The sequence below is a fragment of the Melopsittacus undulatus genome, chromosome 11 (genome assembly GCF_012275295.1).
Source record: "Melopsittacus undulatus isolate bMelUnd1 chromosome 11, bMelUnd1.mat.Z, whole genome shotgun sequence".
NCBI classification, from domain to species: Eukaryota; Metazoa; Chordata; class Aves; order Psittaciformes; family Psittaculidae; genus Melopsittacus; species Melopsittacus undulatus.
Genome location: NC_047537.1, coordinates 311080 through 332043, shown reverse-complemented (window position 1 = coordinate 332043; position 20964 = coordinate 311080). Strand labels below are relative to the sequence as shown.

Sequence of the window (20964 nt, the reverse complement as noted above, 5' to 3'; positions counted from 1 at the left end):
CTCGGCCAAACTGAGGTGTTCCCAGCTCTGTGCGAGGGAATCCCCCGGTTCCATGAAGTGTTCCCAGCTCCATAGGGTACACATAAGGTACACCGATTCCAGGGAGGTCACTCGGGTCTCCTCTGCTTCCCCCCTCCATGACCCCGAGGTCAGGCTCGCAGCCCTGGGGGGGTGCGGGGGGTGCTGCGGGCGGTGCGAGGCTCGGGGGGGGGGGCCGCTCCTCTGCTGCCGCCGTCATTGGCGGCCCCGGCGGCGCTGGGGCGGGGAGGGGGGGTCCCCCGCGGAGCCGCGGCTGCGGGGCTCGGCCATGTGCCGAGCGTAGCGCTGCCGGTTCCGCTCCGCCCGCACCCCGGCAGCGTCCGCGCCGCGCGGGGCCGCCTCCATCATTCCCTCATCAGTTCCAAGGGTTTCCTGTCGGGCTCTCCGGGGAGAGGCTTCGGGAGCTGCGGTCCTCACCTGCGAGATCCGGCACCATTCCCCCGTTGAAGGTAAGCGAGAGGCAGCGGCGCGGGGGCTCCGGCACCGCACAGCACAGGCACCGCCGGTGCCCGGCTCCTTGTGCCCGGCTCCCGTCACACCGAGGTCCCTGTTTACTTCTCTCCCACCACCCCCTCGGCGCATCCGGAGCCCCGGTCGGCAGCGGCGGGATGGGAACCGGCGGAACCCGCGGGGATGCCGGCAAGGGGGAAGGCGGGGACAGCCCCGGCTGCGGGAGCTGGGGCTGGGAAGGGATTGGGAGCGGGGTCCGAGCGAACAGGGAATGGAGAACTGCACAGCTCCTGCTCCCCGAGAGCCGGGCTCAGGGAGACTGGTCAGTTACCAGGGTGCCCCAGGCTTGGTTTTCCCTCGTCCTACAGCATCTTTAGTTTCCAAGCCATGCCTATAAAGGAGGTCATGAAAGCATCTCTCAGGGATGGGGTGGCAAAGCTGTCCCCATCCCCTGGCTTGCCTGAGTTACATCCTTCTCTGCCCCAGGGACAGCTTATCCTTTGCACCATCAGCATGGGGCTGAAAGTGAACATTCTTGGTAGCCTGTCTGGGCATCTCACCAGGACAAAGGTTTGTTTCTGTCTTGTGTCCTGGCTCCAAAGGACGTTGGGACCCCCCATTCCATCCAGAGGAGTTTGTAGAGAATATCCCAGCCCCAGGTTAGGCATCAAACCACCCAGCTTGCTCACACACAGTGAAGCAATGGTAATGGAGAGGACTCCAGGTTGAATGTGAGGAAGGCAACAGCACAATTATCTGTGGGCTGGGTTTTATCACTGTTTCACTAATACAGCAGCTGTCCAGGTCTGTGCTTTCTGAGGCACATGGACGTTGTTCAGGACACTGAAGGTAGTCTCTGGGCTCGGGGGGGGCTGTGGGAGGGAGAGAGAAATCCCCCAGGGAAGATGGCTTTTCATTTCCTCGTATCGCCTGGTTTCAGACAGGATTATTTATATTTGACATAACAGATCACCAAGCCTGGAAGGCAGTGGGGGTGTGCTCATACTCATTAAGGTAGACAGTTTTCTGACAGAATAAATTAAAGGTAAGAGAAGACTGCATTTTGAGGTTCAACAGATTGTCTCCTAGCCTAAAATGAGCAGTGAAATCAGCATAAGACCTAGGAGGTAAAATCACGAGCTTTAGTCTTTCATGACGGATGTCTGTCATTTTAGGAACCCTGGTGGATATCCCAGTGTTTAGAGTGCAGACAGTGCTCCTGGGTGACCTCGACTGAGCAACAAGCCCAATGAGATGGGGTTTTGGTCATTGGGTTTACCGTCACTGAGTAAGCATCTAAATTGCATACCCCTAAGAGAAAACAGTTTGCACCAATTGTGTGTGACCCTGTGGGTGCCTGAGCTGCCCCCCACACCTGTATTTAGGCTCCTGCCCCTTGCGATGGTGTGTGAACAATGGAAGGCTGTTTGCAGTCTTTCGCAGTTGGTTTTTGTCTTGTCTGAACTGAGCAGGAAGATGCATTATGGCTGTCAGGTGGTGAAAAGAGACTTCAAATACCTTAAAGACTGTGCAGCTGTAATTAGAAGTGAGCCTCCTTCCTCTGTGTGTCAGGATTTCTGTGCAGGATGATGACAGGAATGGTGCTGGTGCTCAGTAGATATAAAGAACTTCAACAAAATCACCTGCAAAGTGACTGATGTTGATTTATCATCCCTCGGTGCATTGGTTCTCACTTAAGAAGGATAGGGGGTTGTGAGGTTAAAGGAAGGAAACAGCAGTAAAAATACAGGTAGCTATTAAATACCTGTGCCTCCCCGAGCACAAGAGTTGCAAGACGCTGCCAGCGCTGTGGTTACTGGATGGCTCTCTGCTGGGCTTCAGTCTGTTTTCCAGCAAAGCCTGGATCCTTCTACTGTCACGTCTCCTCATCCTTTTCCATTGCAACTGCAGCAATCCCTAACCCCTCATGGAAGTGACACAAGAGTCAAGCTTGAAGGTTTGGTCTCATGGGCTTTGCAATCTAAGACCATGTTCAGGAGTGACCAAGTGACAGGAGACCTTTTTGCTGTCAGTGGCATGTTGACCCAACTTTTTCTAAAGGCATTCCCATGTCTAGGGCTGATTGACACCCACTGACCCTGAACACTCCTTTAGAAGCCTTTGAAAGTTCTTCCAGGCACCAGATTCAAAGAGACAAAGGAGTTTAACTCAGACAAGCATTTAGTGCAGCCCAGAGAGCTCAGCTGCTTACTCACAGGCTCAAGAAGTCTGTGCCCCATTCTTTGGGCACATCAGGACACATCCTCAGTGCCCAGTACATGGGTCAGGGAGGGTTTTGCCTAACTCAGACCTTTCCATGTGGCTGTGCAGTGCCTGGCTGCATTACTGCTGGTGTAAGAAATGGAGATGACTTGGTACCTTCTTGCTCGCTGTGTTCTGGTACCTGTCTGTCATGTTGTCATGGATATGGATAAGGACATGGCCAGTGAAAAGGTGCTTGTTGCTGGCAGGCCTCCGGCAGCCACAGCTTGTGATACAGCTTATAACATTGAAGAAGAGCAGGGAAGGGATGGGGAGAGATGGCAGATGTTGGGGCTGAGCTTGCCATTTGTTCTCATTCTAATTTACACTTCTTCCCATGACATTGTTGTCTCCTTCTGTCCTCCTGATCTAATTTATTACAGTAAGCTGGGTGTGTTCACCCTTGGCCTGAGAAAAAGGCACTATCCTAGCCCCGCAGATTGCAGAGGGATGACAAATAGGTTGCGTGATGGATTCTGACCTTCTTCAGACCTTTCAGATCACAGCTGAGGCCAACCTGGACAAGGCTGGGGCCTCAGGAGCCTGTGATCCCCATGAGAACAGCCCTGAACAGAGGTCAGCTGGAAAGGTTGAAGAAAAAAACTGAAAGTCATAACAACATTTTGAAACTCCTTGGACACTTCTGTCCCTGGAAAGCTCAGTAACAGCCATGACCCATTAACAGCAGTTCAGGGCACCAGAGGGAGGACCTGGCTCCAATGGACTGTGCGGTTCTCAAGGTGCCTGTGTCAGAGGCAGCGCAAAAGGAGGGACAGGAGCCAAGCTGCTTGAGGCCTAAGTCACACATCAGTGACTGTGCCCCATCCTCATGGCCCAGAGTGCAGATTCCTCAGTGCAGTTGGAGGGCAGTGGTGTGAGGTGCAGCCCTGGATGCTGCTGCTGGGCATCTCCATGGCGCTCTTCTGGGCAGGCCACAGAGTGGAGACAAGCGATGAGCCAGGGGCTGGAGCAGTTCTGTTCACCCACTTCAGGCAGAGATTTATCCTGCCCATTGAAACAAGCACCTGTGTTTGATCAGAGCTGGTGTTTGTCTCCATGCAGAATAAATGGCACTGAGACATCTTCCCCCATTCTGCCTGGCCACGAGGTAGCTCAGCCTCTCCTCTGTGCCTCCAGTGCTTCTCTCCCCACCACTGACCTGCAGGACACGTGCCACATGCAGCAGCACTCACCCAGCACAGCAGCATGGGAGCTCTGCCCAGTCCAGTGCAGGAGCCACTGGAGGCACTGAGGTGGAGGCTCACGCAGCTCTGCCGCCCTGAAACCATCTCTGAGCTTTGGTCAAAGAGATGGAAACTTGTCACATTCTCCCTACAACACCATCTGACATCAGCCAAGCAATTTGCCTGTGGTGTGTTTCCAGAAATAGGCCTACGGTAGACACGGGTGACATCTGGATGCATTACTGTTGCATTCAGAAACATGCAGTAAATAAGACAGGATCTATTGTTTAAAGGTCATTTCAAAAGACTCCTGGCAAGTTGTCTGGCTGTGCAATGGATAAAGCCTTAATGGCACTGTGCTAATTGCCTTTTTCTAAAGGACATTTTAGAGGAAACTTAGCAGAAACCCAAAAGCAAGACTCAGCGCACTCTTGCCAGGCCAGCGACCTGATCCAACCTGAAAACAGGAGGAGATTTTCCTTTTACTTCAGTAGTGGATGGATCAAGCCAGGGCCAGGTGTGCCTGGCTGTGGGGAGCACAGGTGGGGATGGAGAGGGGACCACCAGCAGTTCAAAAGTAAAAACCAGCCTGAGATCAGCATAATAGGGCAGCAGGGTTCACATCAGCAGGGAGGTCAAGAGAAGGAGTCCTCCCCAAGGCTCTGCAAAGAAAAGGAGTATGAGCAGTGAATAGAGCAGGTGCTGCTGAGCACCTGAGCAGAGGGCGGCAGCTCTGCAGGGAGAGGGAGGCTGCAGCACTTGAGGCCGCTGTAGGAGACGCTCTGCAGCCCACACCTTTATTCATCATGTCCCAGCCCCGGCAGCAGCCTTAACACACAAGGGATAGGAGGGCAAGTGAATGTTCATCAGAAGCCAAGTGCCAGCATCATCCCCTTCCCTCGCTCGGGTGCCGGATGCTGCTCACATGTGGCAGGAGGGAAGTGATGTGACTTCAGTTACTCACTGGCCTTGCATCTGTACCCACTCCTGGCAGAAAGCGCTCCCAGCTCTTACTTCAGCCCCAGGCAAACACAGTCATTCTCACCACTGGGTTCATGCCCCTCGGAGGGCCATGATGGGAAGGAAAGCGAGTCACTGGTTTTGTCTGTTCGAGGTGGGGAGATCAGAGGGTGCTGGTGGAGTCCTGGAGCCAACTGGGGCGCTCTGCCCACACCAGGACTGGCTCCAGCCCTCCTCAGCCTCACCCAGTGCTGCCGTGAGGCTGTGTCAGTGCTGTGGAGCACCCCAGCAGTAAGTACCAGCTCTGGGATGCCCAGGGGTGTTCAGCAGGGCTCAGGGATGCTCAGGACATGCACAGGCCAGGCTGCCTTCTCCCTCCTGTTTGTGTGCCAGTGCTCCTGCCCTGCCCTCACTCAGGTCAGCCACTGCTCCTGTTCTGCAGCAGTCTTCTTCTTCCTTCCTTTCCGAGATATCCATTACAGAAGGCTTAGGTGCTGCAATAACTGGTGAAGCTCAGCCTGAAAAATGGCCTTGGGTGACAAAGCTTGGTTTTGTTGTTTTTTTAATTGCTGCCAAACTCCAGCTTCGGCTCCTGCAAGGCTGCACTCGGTGGCCTCTCTTGGGCAGGGGATAGAGGAGATGATCTTGTGAGGTGGGGGATGAAGCTCTCCACACTGCCAGCTTTAGGTATGGCTTTGAGGCCACACTGTGGCTTTTGTCCTGGTACAAGTTCATCAAAGGGTCTGAGCTGCAGAAGCTCATAAGCTTATTATATTGGGGGCATTGCAAGCAGTGGGCATGGCACACAGCTGGGATTTCCTCCCTTTCTGCTGGGGGGAACTCTTAGCAAACTGGGAGGAGAAGTCCTTTGAGGTTTCATTTTTTCCTGTGCAGAGCAGTCCCTTGTCCCTCAGCTGCCTGGAAACCTGGGCTGGACCATGTGAACAGAAGTGGCCTTGTGTAGCACTGACTGTTCTGCCCATACCTGCAGAGCTGGCATCAGTTAAAACCAGGCTGTCTCTGCTCACAGAGAGGTTTGGGCTGTTTGAGATCAAAGGGGAAAGCACACCAGCATTAGTGAAAGGCAAGCGGCTGCCTGGGGGAAGGTGAATAGTCAGGTTGTGGGGTGATCCAGCTGCTTGGAAACCCTCTGGGGACAGCCGCAGCCTCCTGATGGATCCAGAAGTCATTGTCCCCACTCTCCACTTCTCTCCATCTCAGGTCACTTCAACTGAAGTGGATCAAAATGTTTTGAGGTTCAGACTCGTAAACTGCCACCAGTCACAACAGGGAGATGTCAGACTGCTGCAAAAGCTGGTGCATGGGCTCCATGGATGCTGGTGCATGGGCTCCATGGATGCTGGTGCATGGGCTCCATGGATGCTGGTGCATGGGCTCCCCAAATGCTGGTGCTTTGTGGTGAAGCAGAAATGTGCCAGGAGACAGGGAGTACACAGGCAAGTGCCAGATGAGTCCCCAGCAGCTGTGTTACAGCCTGCAAGTCACAGCACTGCTAAAGCATCCCCTCACGTTTCCTGTGAGAAGAACTTGCCTACAGATAGCTTTGCTCATGTTTATTCCCAACCTTCCACCTTCGCTCGTCCGGATTGTTTGTTCTTTTCCCTAGGAATCAGTTCAGTGTTTCTGAGGTGATGGGCAGGGACAGTGCAAACCCATTGCGGAGCTGCTGCCCTGGAACCTGTGTTTGCTTCCCCATTTAAGCAGGGATATCGCTCGTGCTTTGCCATGTAGTTTACATCTGTATTCTCTTTGCTTTTGGTATGGATTTGTTTTAAGACCTGGTGTGGATCTTCCTGCCTGAACTCTGGCAAACCATTAAGTCTCTCCTTTATGAGTTGTCTGCCTCCATAGCTGGATTACAGAGCTTGTTCTTCCTGCTGGTTTCCCACCCTTGAATGCACAGAACCACACCGTGCAGGTTGTCACTCTTTAGTTACACAATATACGTGAGTTACAGAGTGAGACATTGGTGCCTTTTGTGTCAATTTGAGTTAAACTCCCGCCTGGGAAGAAAATGCAGTGTGGAGGCTGCTTGAGGCTTGCTTTTGAGCAAGGGCTACAGTGCCCTGGCTGAGGAAATGCAAGGCCTTGTTGTTGGAGATCTCTCTGTCTCCTCTGTGAGCCAGTGCAAGCAGGGATTTACAGGGATGCAATTTATAAGGCTCTCATGTGGAAGGAAAAGGAGGTGTCTTGGTTTAATTGGTGTTGCCTGCTGGGTAGTTAAGCCCTGGGAAGATTAGTGGTGGGATCTGGGGAAAATAGCCGTGCTGTGAGAGTGGGAGTGGAGTTGGGAGGGAAGGATAATACATGTTGATATGGGTTTGCTATTAGGAGAATTCTGTGGGTTTATTGTTATATTACACAAAGGAGGGGCTGGGGTAATAGTTCCAGATCATGAGTGGGATGCTCTGACTGTGCTGCACAGGGAAAGTCTGGTGGTATCCCTCCAGCCAGGGCTGGATGTGACATCCTATGGGCAGGAGTCACCCTGAAAGACAAGCATAATATGTGTGTAATTAGTATTAGACAGTCCCAGCTTGCTGCTTCTGATCCACAGCAGCTCAGCGTTACTGTCTTCTCAAGAGTTATTCCTGATTCTCACAGTAGCTCGTGGGAGCAGATTCAGCCCACAGAAAGTGGGGTTTTCTTGGCTGCACATATTTTCCCTTGTGTTTCTGGCATCACATCTTTGTTTTTGTTGTACTTTTAAACAAAACAACATAGGTTATAGAAAACACAAGACTGTGATACCAGTTTCTGAGAAACTAAGCACTGATCTTACTTGCTTTCTGGGTACCTTTGTAAATCTTGTGTTATGTTGTTGAATGTTAGGATTGACAGACAACAGGTTGGTCGTTAAAACACTGTCTGGCTTGATTGGTAGTGAATATAAAGCATGAACTTTGCTGGGCTGTGGCAGTGCTGTTGACCTCAGAGTATTAGAGTTGCCCAGGCTCAGAACTCTTGCTATAGCCAGGGCTTGGGTCTTGCTCAAAAACTTAATGCTTCCAAACATGAACAAAAATGAGAACACTTGCAGGAACCTGAAATGACATGCTTTGTTTGGTAGGAATGCTGGCATTGCCTGTAACCTGCACATCACAGCCTAGTGCAGTTTCACCATATCCTAATTCAACCCATCAGAAGCGTCCCATGCTCTCAGCAGGAGCTCCTGGTCCCTCTGCTGTCAGGCCCAGACACAGGCAGCAGGCTGCAGGGTGTTTTATTAAACAGGCCAGTGCTTTAGGCAGCAGTGAATGTATTTCCAGTTCCCAGAGGAGACCTGTGGTCTGTTTAACCTTGTGAGGGGCATCTCCTGCAGGCAGAGCTCTATCGCAAGTCAGGCACCTGGTTTCTGATGGGCTCTGGTCTGCCAAAGAGCACTCCCAGGCTCAGGGCACATTTGCAGGTCTGGGTTTTGTAAGACTAAAACTTCAGGTTCCTGTACAGTTTGCCATTGAGGTGGGCTGTTAAAGAAGTGCTCCTTTTGGTGCTACAGCATCAGTATCTGATGTCCAGGGGTGATGTCCAAAGAGCCCAGAACATCAGCATAGGTTCAGTGAAAGGTTTTGATGCTTTGGTTGTGAGCTCCCAGTTCATCACAACTACAAGGTTAGTGCTGGGGCAGAAAGTGGTATTTAACAGTACAACATACCCAATTTCCAGCAAGTTCAAGAAAACACATTCAAGCAAAGTGAACTCATGGTGCAAGTAGAGAATGGTGAAATTCAGTTGGGATTCATAGGGTGGAGGGGGGAAGTGCTGATGTGTGAGTCTCCTCTTGCTTTCCAGGATGGATGGAGCCATTTCTTCATGGTCAGGGGTTTTAGTGATCTGACATTGGTGGCTGCAGGGAGCACAGCCCACTGCACTGCAAGAAGAGCTGCTGTTGGTTCCCTGCCCTGTCCACTCTCCAGAAAGGCCAAGGAAGGGCTCAAGATGCTCAGGGGTGATTCACACACTGGTCTGAGGCTTGGCTTTCAAAGAGGAGACGTTTGATGTTTTCTGGTCCTGTGAGTGCTGCAAGCCAGACGTCATTTAAGCAAGGAAGGCAGAAAGTGCAGCCTGCTGGGGAAGCTGCTGGCACTGATCTGCTGCAGACACGAGGAGCTGGGGAGAGCAGAGCCGGACACGTGTGGCAGTGGTGGGAGCTCCTTCCGCCGGTCCTGGTGCCACTGGGTGCCCGTGGGAGCCCTGCTCTGGCTCCTGGAGCTGGCAGGAAGGGAGCATGTGGAAGCACGAGCCACCACATCGCTCCCAAGGGCCTCTCGCACAGGAAGGAGTCATTTCAAAGACAGGGCTTGCATCGTCCTAGTGCTGATGCTGGGCAGAAAGGCCCATTACGTGTATTGTGATTTCTGAGAGATGCTGTCCCTGGGAACTGTCTAGATTTCAAACATCCGATCCCAGCATCAATGTTAAGACCAAGTGCTTTCAAGTAGAACAACTTGTGTGGGTTTCCTGATTCTTTATTAGCCTTACGATGGTTTTCAGCTGAGCTGTATAAATTACTTTATCTTTTCTTCTTTTTTGCACTTCATTTTGTTGTTGTAGGTTTGTTTTTTTTCCCAGGAAAAGCTGTAACAGAATTAAGGTGGGAAAAAGGAAAATTTACTGGAACTGGCTCAGTGTAAGTTGCCAAGATTCTGAAAATTACCCTCCCAGACAGTCTGTATTAATTCCCCTGATGCAGCAATGATAAATCCTTACTAAAAAGGATAACATAAGGAGATTTTACTGCCTGTAGGAAAACTCCTGGTCACAAGCAATGAGGAAGCTCTTCGCCCTCTTGTTCATGACCAGAGTGGTTTGCAAATGTGTGTGTCCTTCTGCATGAGCCACGGTGCTGGCACCAGCCCTAAGTGTGTAATTTTTGTACGAGGCATGGATAAGAAGCAAGGGAAACCCCATGTCCCCAGATCCTACAGGCAGTGACTCCACTGGCAGCAGCACAGATTCACTGCTTGTGCTGGCTCCTGTCTCTCTGAAGTCCAACCCTGGGAGCATCATGTGGGCAGCAGTTTAAATGATGTGATTTTGGCCTCTGACCACATCAAGTGGCATGCAGGTGTGTGCCTCACTCACCATGCAGACAAGTGGGAGCTGTGAGGGCTCCTTCCCTCCTTTCCTACAAATGCAACCCATGCCCCATCCAAGCGATGGGGCAGGCAGGGCAGGGAGCACAGCGCTAGTGGCAGCCTCACATCCTGGTCCTTAACATTCAGCTGTTATTTCCAGAATCACTGAGCTTTCTCTCTCCCCACTTCTTTATTCATGCACCATGCTGCCTTGTATGGCTGAAGTGGGAAAAACACTCTGCTTCCTTATCATTACATGGGTTGAACCTGAGTCTGTGCCAGAGGGATGTAAAGCTGTAGCTATGGAAACTACGGAAGCTCCCTTCCCCTTTTTGTGATGTGTTTTCTTGAGGCAGCATCATACATCCCTGCTGGTCCTGGCTGGAGCTGCTGGTGCTGGGTGGTTGTGGAGGCAGCTCCCAGGAGTCATCCAGTTCACACAGGGTGCAGGGACTCTGTCATGAGTGCAGAGGAGCACGAGGAATAGGCAGTTTGCCTGGAGAGGCAGAGCCCAGGACAGCTCAGGAAACAGCACATGTCAGAGGGGTGCTGGTCCCCCTCCTGCACCTCAGTGTGGTGGGATGGAAGGAGGTCCCTGGAGCTGTCAGGTTGCTGCACTTCATGAGCATCAAGGAGATGGTGCTCCCACCTCAGGAAATCCTGAGCAATGAGAGTGAGTTGTGCAGCTGGAAGGACTTCAATCTGCTGAAGCTCTTCCCATCCTGAGGAGCTCTGTTCATACCTCTTGGAAATGCAGAGCTGCTGGATTTACTCTCAGCCCCTGGTTGATGGATCATCTGCATCTCAGGACATCTTCAGGAGCCATTGGGTCAGGTTTGGGACTCATCCTTCCCAGCCCCTGGTGTAAGGGGTGGAAGGAGAGTGGATCTGACCCCAGCTCACTGCTTACCCAGTGCCTGGCCTGATATCTGATAGATTTCAAGCGGCCGAGCTTCAAAAGCAGAGCCTTAACCAGCCCAGGGCTCAGTATCCCTGTCTGTAAAACAGGCTTTTGGCATAGCAATGCCTTCTCTCTCGGCAGGGTGTTGCTTCGTTTGCCAAAGCCAGAGGGGAGCTGAGGCCTGAGGCCCAGGGCTGAGCCAGGGCTTTAGCTGGGTTATTGCACAAAGGCTGGTGCTCAGTGGGGCTGCTGCTCCTGGTGCTGTGCAGGGAGCTGCGTGGCTTTGTGGCCGCCTGGGCCAGAGGCACAGACACAAGCTTCAAAGCATGTAGTGTTTCCAATAGCACAGGACTGAATCCCAGCACGGCTGACTCAGTCCATCTCCCGCAGGCCAGTCCTCCCAGTCTCCCATAGGAATGAGGCTTCGTGCAGACACTGCTGCATGGCCAGAGCCAACAGATCTCTGGAGCTAAAGCAGCTGCTGCTGGGGAAGCCACCAAGAGGGTGGCTGCTTCTGTTGCTTTTTGTGGCCATCAGAGGGTACCCAGCCCCTGCACAACTTCCCTGGCCCCTAAATGACTTGTCCCAGGACCACAGTGATTGGGAATGCCAGACTCACCCCAGCCGGGGCTGGAAGGCAGCTCCAGTGCCCAGCCAGGGCTGGAATCTGCCAGGAGCAAAGCTGGTGACTCTGGATCTCATCCTGGTGCCCCACCAGCCCTGTCTGAGCCGTGAGACCCTGCCCTCCAGGTATCTGCTTGGAGATGGGACAGCAGGAAAGCTGCTGTGAGCTGCTGGGGTAAGGCACCAGGTCCCCCAGGGCTCCTCTGCCTGGGCTGTGCTCCTGGGGCTGGTTTTCAGCCTGAAGAACTTTTAAAATCCAGGTGAATGGAGCAGTTTTGGAAAGAGTTGCTCTTTCAGGAGAACAAATTCCTTTTTTCCTGCCTTTGGTGCCTCATTTCAGCAGCGTTTTGTAACAGCGAAGGCTTTTTGATCTTTCTGTGGGCGCTTCAGCAGACGGTGCCTTGCTGGGGGCTGCACTGAGCTCTCCTGAGGGATGCTGATGGAGAGGAGTGATGCCTGCTCGGTGAATTGTGCAGGAAAAGGTACTGATCGGGAGTCAGATTTGTTGTCAGTCCTCAGTAAGATAACCTCAGCTTTTCAGGTTGGCCAGGGGACATTTCCAGTCCCTGGGGTGGGCTGGTGGGTGCTCCCCACACTGACTTATTTGCACTCTGCAGTGATTGCAGTAGCTTATCTCAAGCTGCTAATACCAAACCCTGCTCTCTCTGATGCTGGGATCTCAGGCTGACTAACCCGTAATGCAGAACATGATTAAGTGATGGAGAGCCTGTCTTTCTTTTTTCTTTTCTGGGTTATTTGGGGGTTTTTTTTGAGGAGTTCAAGCTGCTTTTGTGTGTTTGGGATTATGGCCTGCTTGCCAGCTGATTTATGGAAATAATTCCTGGTACTTAAGCAGAATGTGAAGCAGAAAGGTGGGACTGGGGAGGTTAAAACCATCTGCTGTGGTTTGACAGCAGCTCTCAAATCCTGACAGCCCCTGCAGCAGCTCACTGTGCGTGGGTTGGACCTGAGGTGAGTCCGTCACATCTGGAGCAGCTCCTTCCTTGTGCCTGGGTTTAGGGCAGATGACAGTGCAGGCTGGTGTCCAGTGATGAACTGCTGGGCAGCACCAAATCACTAGCATCCCTGTCAATGTCACTAGCATCCCTGGTGATGCTTTTTAGGATGTGGCTGTACGGTTTTACAGTGAGTCAGAAGAGCAGAGCAGGGTGAGCATACTCTGCTTTATTCCAGGTGATGCAGAACTGCCCACAGACACCTTCTCTACTACCTCTGAGGCAAGATAGGAGCACCTTCAGATGGCCCCAGGGGCACTGGATGGGAAGCGCTGTCTGGGTAAATGAGCATTTCCCCCATCCCTCCCCAGCAGCACTGTTGCACTCTGTTCAGCATCTGAAGTCATTGAAATTCACGCCGGCAGTTGTGCCTGGGAAGCCTCAGTGCCACTTTGATGAGCTGTGCAAATATTTTTCATTAGGCATAATTTGGTTGTATTAAATGAAATTATTGCCTCATCACTGCAGAGCACAGACTCCCTCTTGCGCACTTCTGGGGCCGGCATCCCCTAGACTGATGCTCTTTGAAAGCAGCCTGCTCAAGTGTGCTCTCTAAAAGCTAATCTCTGCTTCAAAAACTAATGGCAATTGGTGGGATGGGATCCTTAATTGTCCCAAGAAACTACTGTTTTTTTTAAGCTTCAGAAAAACCCCAAACTCCAAGTGGCAGTTGCTGTGTGATGTATCTCCTGAATAGCCTGGGCCTCCTTTGCTGGGTTTTATTGCTGATGAACTGCCCTGGCAGTGCCACCACTGACAGGAACACCTGCAGGGGTACGTACACTGTGTGTCCTCACCCACTGGAAACGGCTGACACACTGGTAAGCACCAGAAGAGCAGTGGCTTGTCTAGGAGGTTTTGGGCTGCCATGCGATATTTAACTGAACAGTTTGGATTATAAAATTATGTGTTTTAATGATATATAATAATTATATTGGATGATAATAACAGACAAATGGAGCAGGTCACTGTGACATTTGAGCATCTGTATTCCCCGTTGCAGCCCAGCCATCACACTGCTCTGAGAGCACAGGGGAGCTTTCTGGCTGTAAGGGCTGAGCTGAGAATGGGCAGAGCAGCAGTTCCTGGCTGCAGTTTATCATGGGGTGTGACTGATGCAAATACAGGGGTTACAGCCCCGTATCAGCCCGATGCTTGTCTTGCACTAGTGTGATGTACCTGCAGGCTTAACCCTCCCTGCCAGGGCTCTAAAACAAGCATGAAGGTGGCTGATCCAGTGCCCAGAGACAGCCCAGCTCTTGGCACCTTTCCCTGGTCCCCAGCACAGCCTGCCCCAAGCTCCTGCCTGGAGGTGGCCAGGATCCTGTTCTGCAGAGCTCAGCAGTACTACAGCAATGTCCTATCTGCTGAATAATTTATCAGGCACTGTGTACAGATTGCCTTTGAAATCTGGTGCTCCTGCTCTGGGCATCAGCAGGAGTAAACACCTATTTTCTGGGTAGGGAAAGCCCCTGCTGACTGCAGAAGCTGCCCTGGAAAGGACCAGTGTCCAAAAAGAGATGGGACGAGCACAGTACCGGTGAGCACAGATAGAAGGACAGAGCTGCTGGGATCCTCAAGGCATCTCCAGCACTCAGGAGGCCCCGTCTCCTATGGATGAGCCTCAGAAATTGTGAGAAGCCTTCCCAGAGGGGACAGCAGGGAGTGAAGGGCAGTATGTTCATAGGATGCTCAAAACAAACATGGAGGTCCCACACAGGAAGTACTTGCTGAGATGGGGAAGGATTGATGAGACAGGTCTCATCCTTGTGTTGGCGGGTGCTCAGGTGCTCTTGTTGAAGTGACGGGTCCACAGGCACGGAGCCTCCCCTGCTCTTTCCCACCCCCCCCCCCCCCATTAGGCCTGGCTGTTCAACTCCCTGCTATTTACAGAGCATCAGCCCCCAGGCCAGGAGTGCTGCTGTCAGGAGGAAGAGAGAGAAAGCAAACAGAAGTGATGCAGGCCTTCTGCTCAAAGTGGTTCTCGTATGGAAAGCCGTGTCCTGTGCCTGTGTTTCTGGCAGGTGCCCTCTCTGCTGGCTCTGGCAGTGTGATGTCTTCGCTGGCACGCTGCCTGCGGCTCCTAGCACCGGCTCTTGTTCATTGACTGGGTAAGATTACAGGAACAGGGTAAATGCAGAAATAAGGCTGTATTTGCCACCAAACTGGTTCTGGATCCTAGTTTATTTGCTTCTTTCCTGCCTCCCAGGCTGGTGGCTGATGGTGGGAAGTGGCTTTTCCTTCACACTGATGCTCTTTTGGGTTTACCCTTGGCAGAGCTTTGGCACTTCTCTGGTGGCACCAGAGGGGAAACAGGGAAGTGTGAGCCAGGCTCACACAGAAACTTTGCAGCATCAAGGGCTCAGATCCAGCCTGCTCTGCCTTCACCAGTTCATTATACTGTGTTTTCTTGTTACTCTGTGCTGCCTGCACCCAGCTCTAGGCAGAAAACAGCAGCAGCAGCTTGGGGAAGTGGCATCTCAGACATCGAGCATCACTCGTGTGTTCTTCCATTTCCTTGGCTTTTTGCTGAGCCTTTCCTTTCTTCTGAAGTGGGACTTCGTCAAAAGTGTTGGCATCATGAGTCATTGTGTGTGGATGAGCTGGGAAATCACCACATTGCCCACCAAGAGCAAGACCCACAGAGGTCGTGACTTTGGATGATTTCTCATGCCCCTTTTCCTCTCTGCATTATCAAGTGGAGTTCTGTGCCATCCCATTCTCTGTTGCTCCTGAGAAGCTTTCTCCAGCCCCCTGGGTTGGACTGTAGCATGTTAGGAAGGTCCAACAGTCCCCCATAGCCATGCCCAAGTGAAGGGGAGAGTGGAAGCTAATGCAGTCCTGGCTCCTGAGCAGTGAATGTCTTCAGCCATGCAGGGACATGCAGGGGATGTCAGCAAGGATAAAGGCTGCCAGTCTGGGGCTGGAGCTGGTGTGAGCTCTGCTTGTGTCTCCTCCAGGCTGCAAGGAGTAGGAAAGGACATTTTCTTGCACTCTGGGATTTCCCGGCCCCTGCAGGGCAGCAGGGATGGTGCTGCTGTAGCTGCAGCAGAAGCCCTGGGAAAAGCAGGCAGCTGGTACACGGGTTGTGTCTAAAGCCGAACAGCTCACCCAGGAGCAACCTGAAGCAACCACGCATTGGTTTTTGCAGTGTGATCTGTCCTTTGTGCACTAGGAAGTTAAAGCAGGGTGGGGTGCTGGGGAAGGAGAAAGTATTGCACCCAAGCTCCTGTGTGCCCCAGCCAGTGTGGCAGCTCCTGGTAACCCCAGGAAGCACCATCCTGTCACCCTGCAGCACTGGGACGACTTTCCTAAAGAAAAGGGTTCCAGGGCTGGCAGCATCAGCCTGTGCAGAGTTAACATCCCCCCACAGCCCCTTCCCTGCCTTCTGGCAGTGATGGAGAATGTGCTGGGGGCTGGATTCAGATGGGGCAGACGGGCTGGGGGCGTTCACTCATCTTCGGTAGCTGGAGGGCTCCTAACGTTACTGAGGGGGAGGAAGAAGCCAAGCGGCCCGTCTGGTGGGACCACATCTCTCAGTGCCTGCATTCCTCATACCAGGGCTCCTGCATACTTTCCCCAAGACCACAGTGGAGCTGCAAAGCACTTCCTTCTACCAGGATATTTATTACTAAATATATGAATCTGGGAGCCTGTGGAGCGTGAAATTAGGAACAAATGTAAAAAGAGGTCTAGACAGGAATTGTTCTGCTTATGGGCCTCCACATGCTCTGCTTTCCTTGCCCTTTGCATGCTGAAGAGTTTAATGCTTCCAGGTACACAGCTTTAATCAGACAAGTATGTTATGGGGGGATAGAAGAGCAAATGCCTTGCTCTGTACGGAGCACGTCCCCTGGCTGCAGCTGGGCAGAAACAGGGGGCACTGCTCCGTGCAGCCCTTGCTTGTCCCCCGGGTGAGGGAGCCAGGGCACAAGGTGCTGGGCAATGATGGAGTGCACAAGACACTGCAGGCCTGAGTCTGCTCTCCCCAGGGCCAGGTCCTGCCCTGCCCGGCCCTGGGCTCCGTGGCCACACTGTGATTGCACACGGGAGCAGCCCACAGATGGGCATTTCCAGCCAGCTCTGCTGGGCCTGTGCGTGTGCCCACAGCACCTGAGGTCTGCAGCCTTCATCCCTCTTTGAACAGGAATCAGTTTCCAAACAGGCAGTGCCCTGTTTTACAGACCCTTCCCCTGACTGCATTCCCCCCATGAGCCACGTCAGAGCATTTTGCCTGAGGAATGGGTCAGGATTTGGCCAGCACTTGCCCTGTGGCTGTGCTGCTCGAAGGCATTCAGACATCCTTATAAATTACCTTCCCTCCTGCAGCGCTGCTCAGCAGCAACATAAAATATGATACTGCTTTATCCATTCAGCACTTGCCCAACTTTAGCAGGACATTACACGCCTGAAAATATGCCACAGATTTATTTTCTTTGGAAGCGAGTTAAACCCTTGACAGATACGGTTCCTTTTCCTCGGGTGCTGAAGTAATTTGGGTCTGGGATGGCTGTTTTTTTGTTTTAACCCGATAGCATGAGCTGAAGGACAGCTTTGCTAAAGCGCTTGTAGGGTAGGTGGTCAGGGTATGACTTTTCTCCTAATGTGCTGCTTCTCCTGCTCCCAGCCCAATGTCTGTGGCACTGAAGTGCTGCCAGAGCTTTAGCTGTGGAGGGGTGCTGGTGTTAGTGCTGCTGTCTGCATCCCTGCAGGTGTGTGCAGGCAGCTCTCCCCAGCAGCTCCCCAAGCACCCTTCCTGTAACAAAGAGCTTGGTCTTATTCTGTGTGGGAGGAAAGGAAACTCAAGTTCTCGCATGAGCCCCTGGCATAGGGATGCTGAGAGCAAGACATGTACTGGCACTGCAGGGCTCATGCACAGCATCTGCCCTCTGGGGGAGACCAGCAGTGTCAGAAGTAGGGACCTTCCACCACTACCACTCTGGCAGCATGCGGCTTCCTCTAAGGGACACTAAGGAAAGAAGGGTGCAGGTGGTACCCTAAAACACAAATATGGGGTGAGCTGAACCATGGTGGTACCCTAAAACACACATACGGGGTGAGCTGAACCATGGTGTCTCGGTGATGCCCAGCACACTGTGTCCCAGATGCACATTTTGCTGTGGTGGGACTGAACAGCTTGCCTGAAACTGTCAGAAGCATCATCCCGAGATGTCCCACATCCCCCCAACCCTGTGGCCTGGCTATGGTGAAGGCGAGGAGCTTGGTGCCTCCTGCAGCCAGCAGACACATCCCAGGAGGCGAGAGGCCTGTCCCTGCTGTCATTAAAGGCTCACTTAGCAGCTCCAGTTATTCCAAATTAAAATACCACATTGTTTTCATGGGGAAAATGGATTATAGGCTCAGAGAAAAATGTGTCCAGCTCAGAAATCCTTACAGCAAAGCTCCTTCTCCCTTCACTGAAGCTCACTGCCACCAGGCAGGAGCCGAGGGGTGCCCTGTGTGCTGCTGCTGATGGATAGGTTTTATTTCCGCTGAGTCCTGCATGCAGAATAGCCCAATGTGACCCCAGAGCTTCTGCTCACTCAATTCCTCACCCACTACATGAACCCTTTTTTATCCCCCTGCACCCCTAAGGTGGCATTTAGTGGGGATGGGGACTCCCTGATGGCTTTCACAGGCACCCAGTGCCAGGATCTGGCCTGATCCTGTCCCTCACCTCCCAGAGCTCTCCCGATGGCCAAACCTGAGCTGAGGGTTTGGGGAGCTGTACCCCGGTGCATCACCCAGCACCAGGCTCACCACAACCACCCCACACCCCATCACCTCCTGCGCTCACTTTTGCAGGCTGTTAATGGAGAAGAGTGCGGATGACAGCCGGGACCGTGGTCATCACAGGTGGAATATTAGCGACTGTCATTTTGCTTTGTATCATCGCTGTCCTCTGCTACTGTAGGCTCCAGGTAAGGCTGGGGACACATCCCCAGGGCTGCTGCAGTGGGCTGGGAGTGCAGTGCCTCCGGGGCTGGCACGCAGGGTCGTGCCCCTCAGTGGCTGGGTGGGAGATGGGGACGCGGCTGAGCTGCAGCCTCACGGGGCTGTCCCATTTCAGTACTACTGCTGCAAGAAGGATGAGTCCGAGGAGGATGAGGAGGAGCCCGACTTCGCTGTGCACTCCCACATGCCGCCGCTCCACTGCAACCGCAACATAGTGCTGACCAACGGCCCTTCCCTCTACACCTCGTCCCCCTTCAGCAAGAAGCCGGCCCCGAGCCGGCCGGGCTGCCCCAGCTGTGGTCCCTATGAGCCCCCCACCTTCCTGCTGCAGGAGCCCCCTGAGGAGCTGCACAATGGTGGTGACCGCGTGAGCTACACATCAGTGAGCCAGGAGGACCTGGAGCTGCCGGTGAGTGTGGCCAACCTGCAGGCACTCAACCCCAACCGGCTCTCGGCCATGCGGGAGGCCTTCTCCCGCAGCCGCAGCATCAGCACGGATGTGTGAGGAGCTGCTGCCTGCCAGCCCACAGCAGCACAGCACCCATCACCACAGCAGCACAGCGCCCATCACCACAGCAGCACAGCGCCCATCACTACAGCAGCACAGCGCCCATCACCACAGCAGCACAGCACCCATCACCACAGCAGCACAGCGCCCATCACTACAGCAGCACAGCGCCCATCACCACAGCAGCACAGCGCCCATCACCGCAGCAGCACAGCACCCATCACCACAGCAGCACAGCACCCATCACCACAGCAGCACAGCACCCATCACCACAGCGACCATCACCACAGCAGCACAGCGCCCATCACCACAGCGACCATCACCACAGCAGCACAGCACCCATCACCACAGCGACCATCACCACAGCAGCACAGCGCCCATCACCGCAGCAGCACAGCGCCCATCACCGCAGCAGCACAGCACCCATCACCACAGCAGCACAGCACCCATCACCACAGCAGCACAGCACCCATCACCACAGCGACCATCACCACAGCAGCACAGCGCCCATCACCGCAGCAGCACGGCGCCCATCACCGCAGCAGCACAGCGCCCATCACCACAGCAGCACAGCACCCATCACCACAGCAGCACAGCACCCATCACCACAGCAGCACAGCGCCCATCACCACAGCACCCATCGCTGCAGCAGCACAGCAATTCATGGGAGAGTTTTGCAAAAGAAAGAAAAGGGAAAAAATTACTGTGTTTCTGCACTGTGTAGGCAGAGCCATGCTAAATGGTGGTACGGAGGGGTAGCAAGAAACCAAACCCAATAGGGGAGCACAGGGAAGGACCTTTGCAGCTGGGACACAAGGTTTCCTAGTGCTGTGTTGCATCTTTTCTCCTTTTCTAAAGAGGATTTTGATATTGTGCACCCTTAAACGCTCCCCCTCACCATTCCGTGGGGCACATGGTTGGCTGCAAAATGACTCCTGCTGTGAGTCAGCAGGTGCCTGCTGCCAGGCCGTGGGGACACTCTGCAGCCGACAGCACCTAGCTCTAGTGCCCATACACACTTGTATACACACACACAGAGCAGGGCTCCTGTTGCCCACCCTCCTGCCACCCCTCCATAGTGCAGTCCTGTGTTTGTGTGCACAGCCCTGCCCTATGCCCAGCTCATCTCACACTCGTGTTGGTCACTGATTCCCAGGTGTGAGGTGCAGTACTCCTCAGGGTTATGATGGCCACTGGGAGCACAGCACTGCCCCTGGAGCCCGGGGGCAGCCCCATGGATCCCCTGTGGAGCTGGGCTGGGGAGGGTAGTTTGCAGACCCATTGCATTACCTGGATATGGGAATAGCACATGGTGTAATTTACACCCACAGCTGGCCTCTCTGAATAATCAGCATCCCTGCTCCAAATAATGAATCCCACATGTGACTTCTGAGTGCTGAGCAAGCAAGACCATGACCATGTATGTGCCCACTCTCCTGCATGCACACATTTACATGCATTTGTAGGGGGGTTAAAGAAAAAAAGCCATGACACTTTCTGTCCATCCAGAAACGTGTTAAAACACTGTCAATTTAGGCAGAGCCCCTTTTTCACATCTTTCCCGCAGCCCTTCCCCACAGCTGGGCAGTCCAGAGCCACCAGAGAGGAGCCATGTCCCCTGCACTGATTGCTCTGGCTCCTGCTGTCTGTCTGGATTCCCTGCTTCAGCCTCATGCTGCTCCCACTTTGTCTGATCAAACACCCTCTTTCTCCTGGACCGTGCATTATTCAGGTTAAAAGCACCACGCTGGACCTGGGGACAGTGGTGGAGGACGGACTGGATGCAAAAGGACACGGATGGCCTCGGCTGTGCTCTGTGCCAGCCCCTTTTTAAGGATGTGATGGGAAGGAGAAGCTGCAGCTTCAGCCCCATCGGCTCCCATGCCTTGCACGCACCCAGCTGGACAGTTTACTTTTAACCATGAGGGTTTTTAATTCCATAGCAAATCTTTTGAAGTATGAGTCA

At 53.3% G+C, this 20964-nt stretch overlaps 1 protein-coding gene across 4 annotated transcripts; it reads left to right on the top strand.

The window, feature by feature from the left end:
• The first annotated feature begins 390 nt into the window (after positions 1-390).
• On the top strand, positions 391-19092 carry FAM163B (family with sequence similarity 163 member B). Of its 4 annotated transcripts, none has more exons than XM_005142475.3 (3): positions 391-488; positions 18341-18456; positions 18606-19092. In XM_005142475.3, the coding sequence occupies exons 2-3, from the start codon at positions 18364-18366 to the stop codon at positions 18993-18995; spliced, it is 483 nt and encodes a 160-aa protein (XP_005142532.1). In that variant the 5' UTR covers positions 391-488; positions 18341-18363; the 3' UTR covers positions 18996-19092. The 4 variants fall into 4 exon arrangements, with proteins under 4 accessions (XP_005142532.1, XP_030899058.1, XP_030899059.1 ...); XM_031043198.2 differs by lacking the exon at positions 391-488 and adding an exon at positions 11406-11645; XM_031043199.2 differs by lacking the exon at positions 391-488 and adding an exon at positions 12755-12815.
• Positions 19093-20964: the final 1872 nt, after the last annotated feature.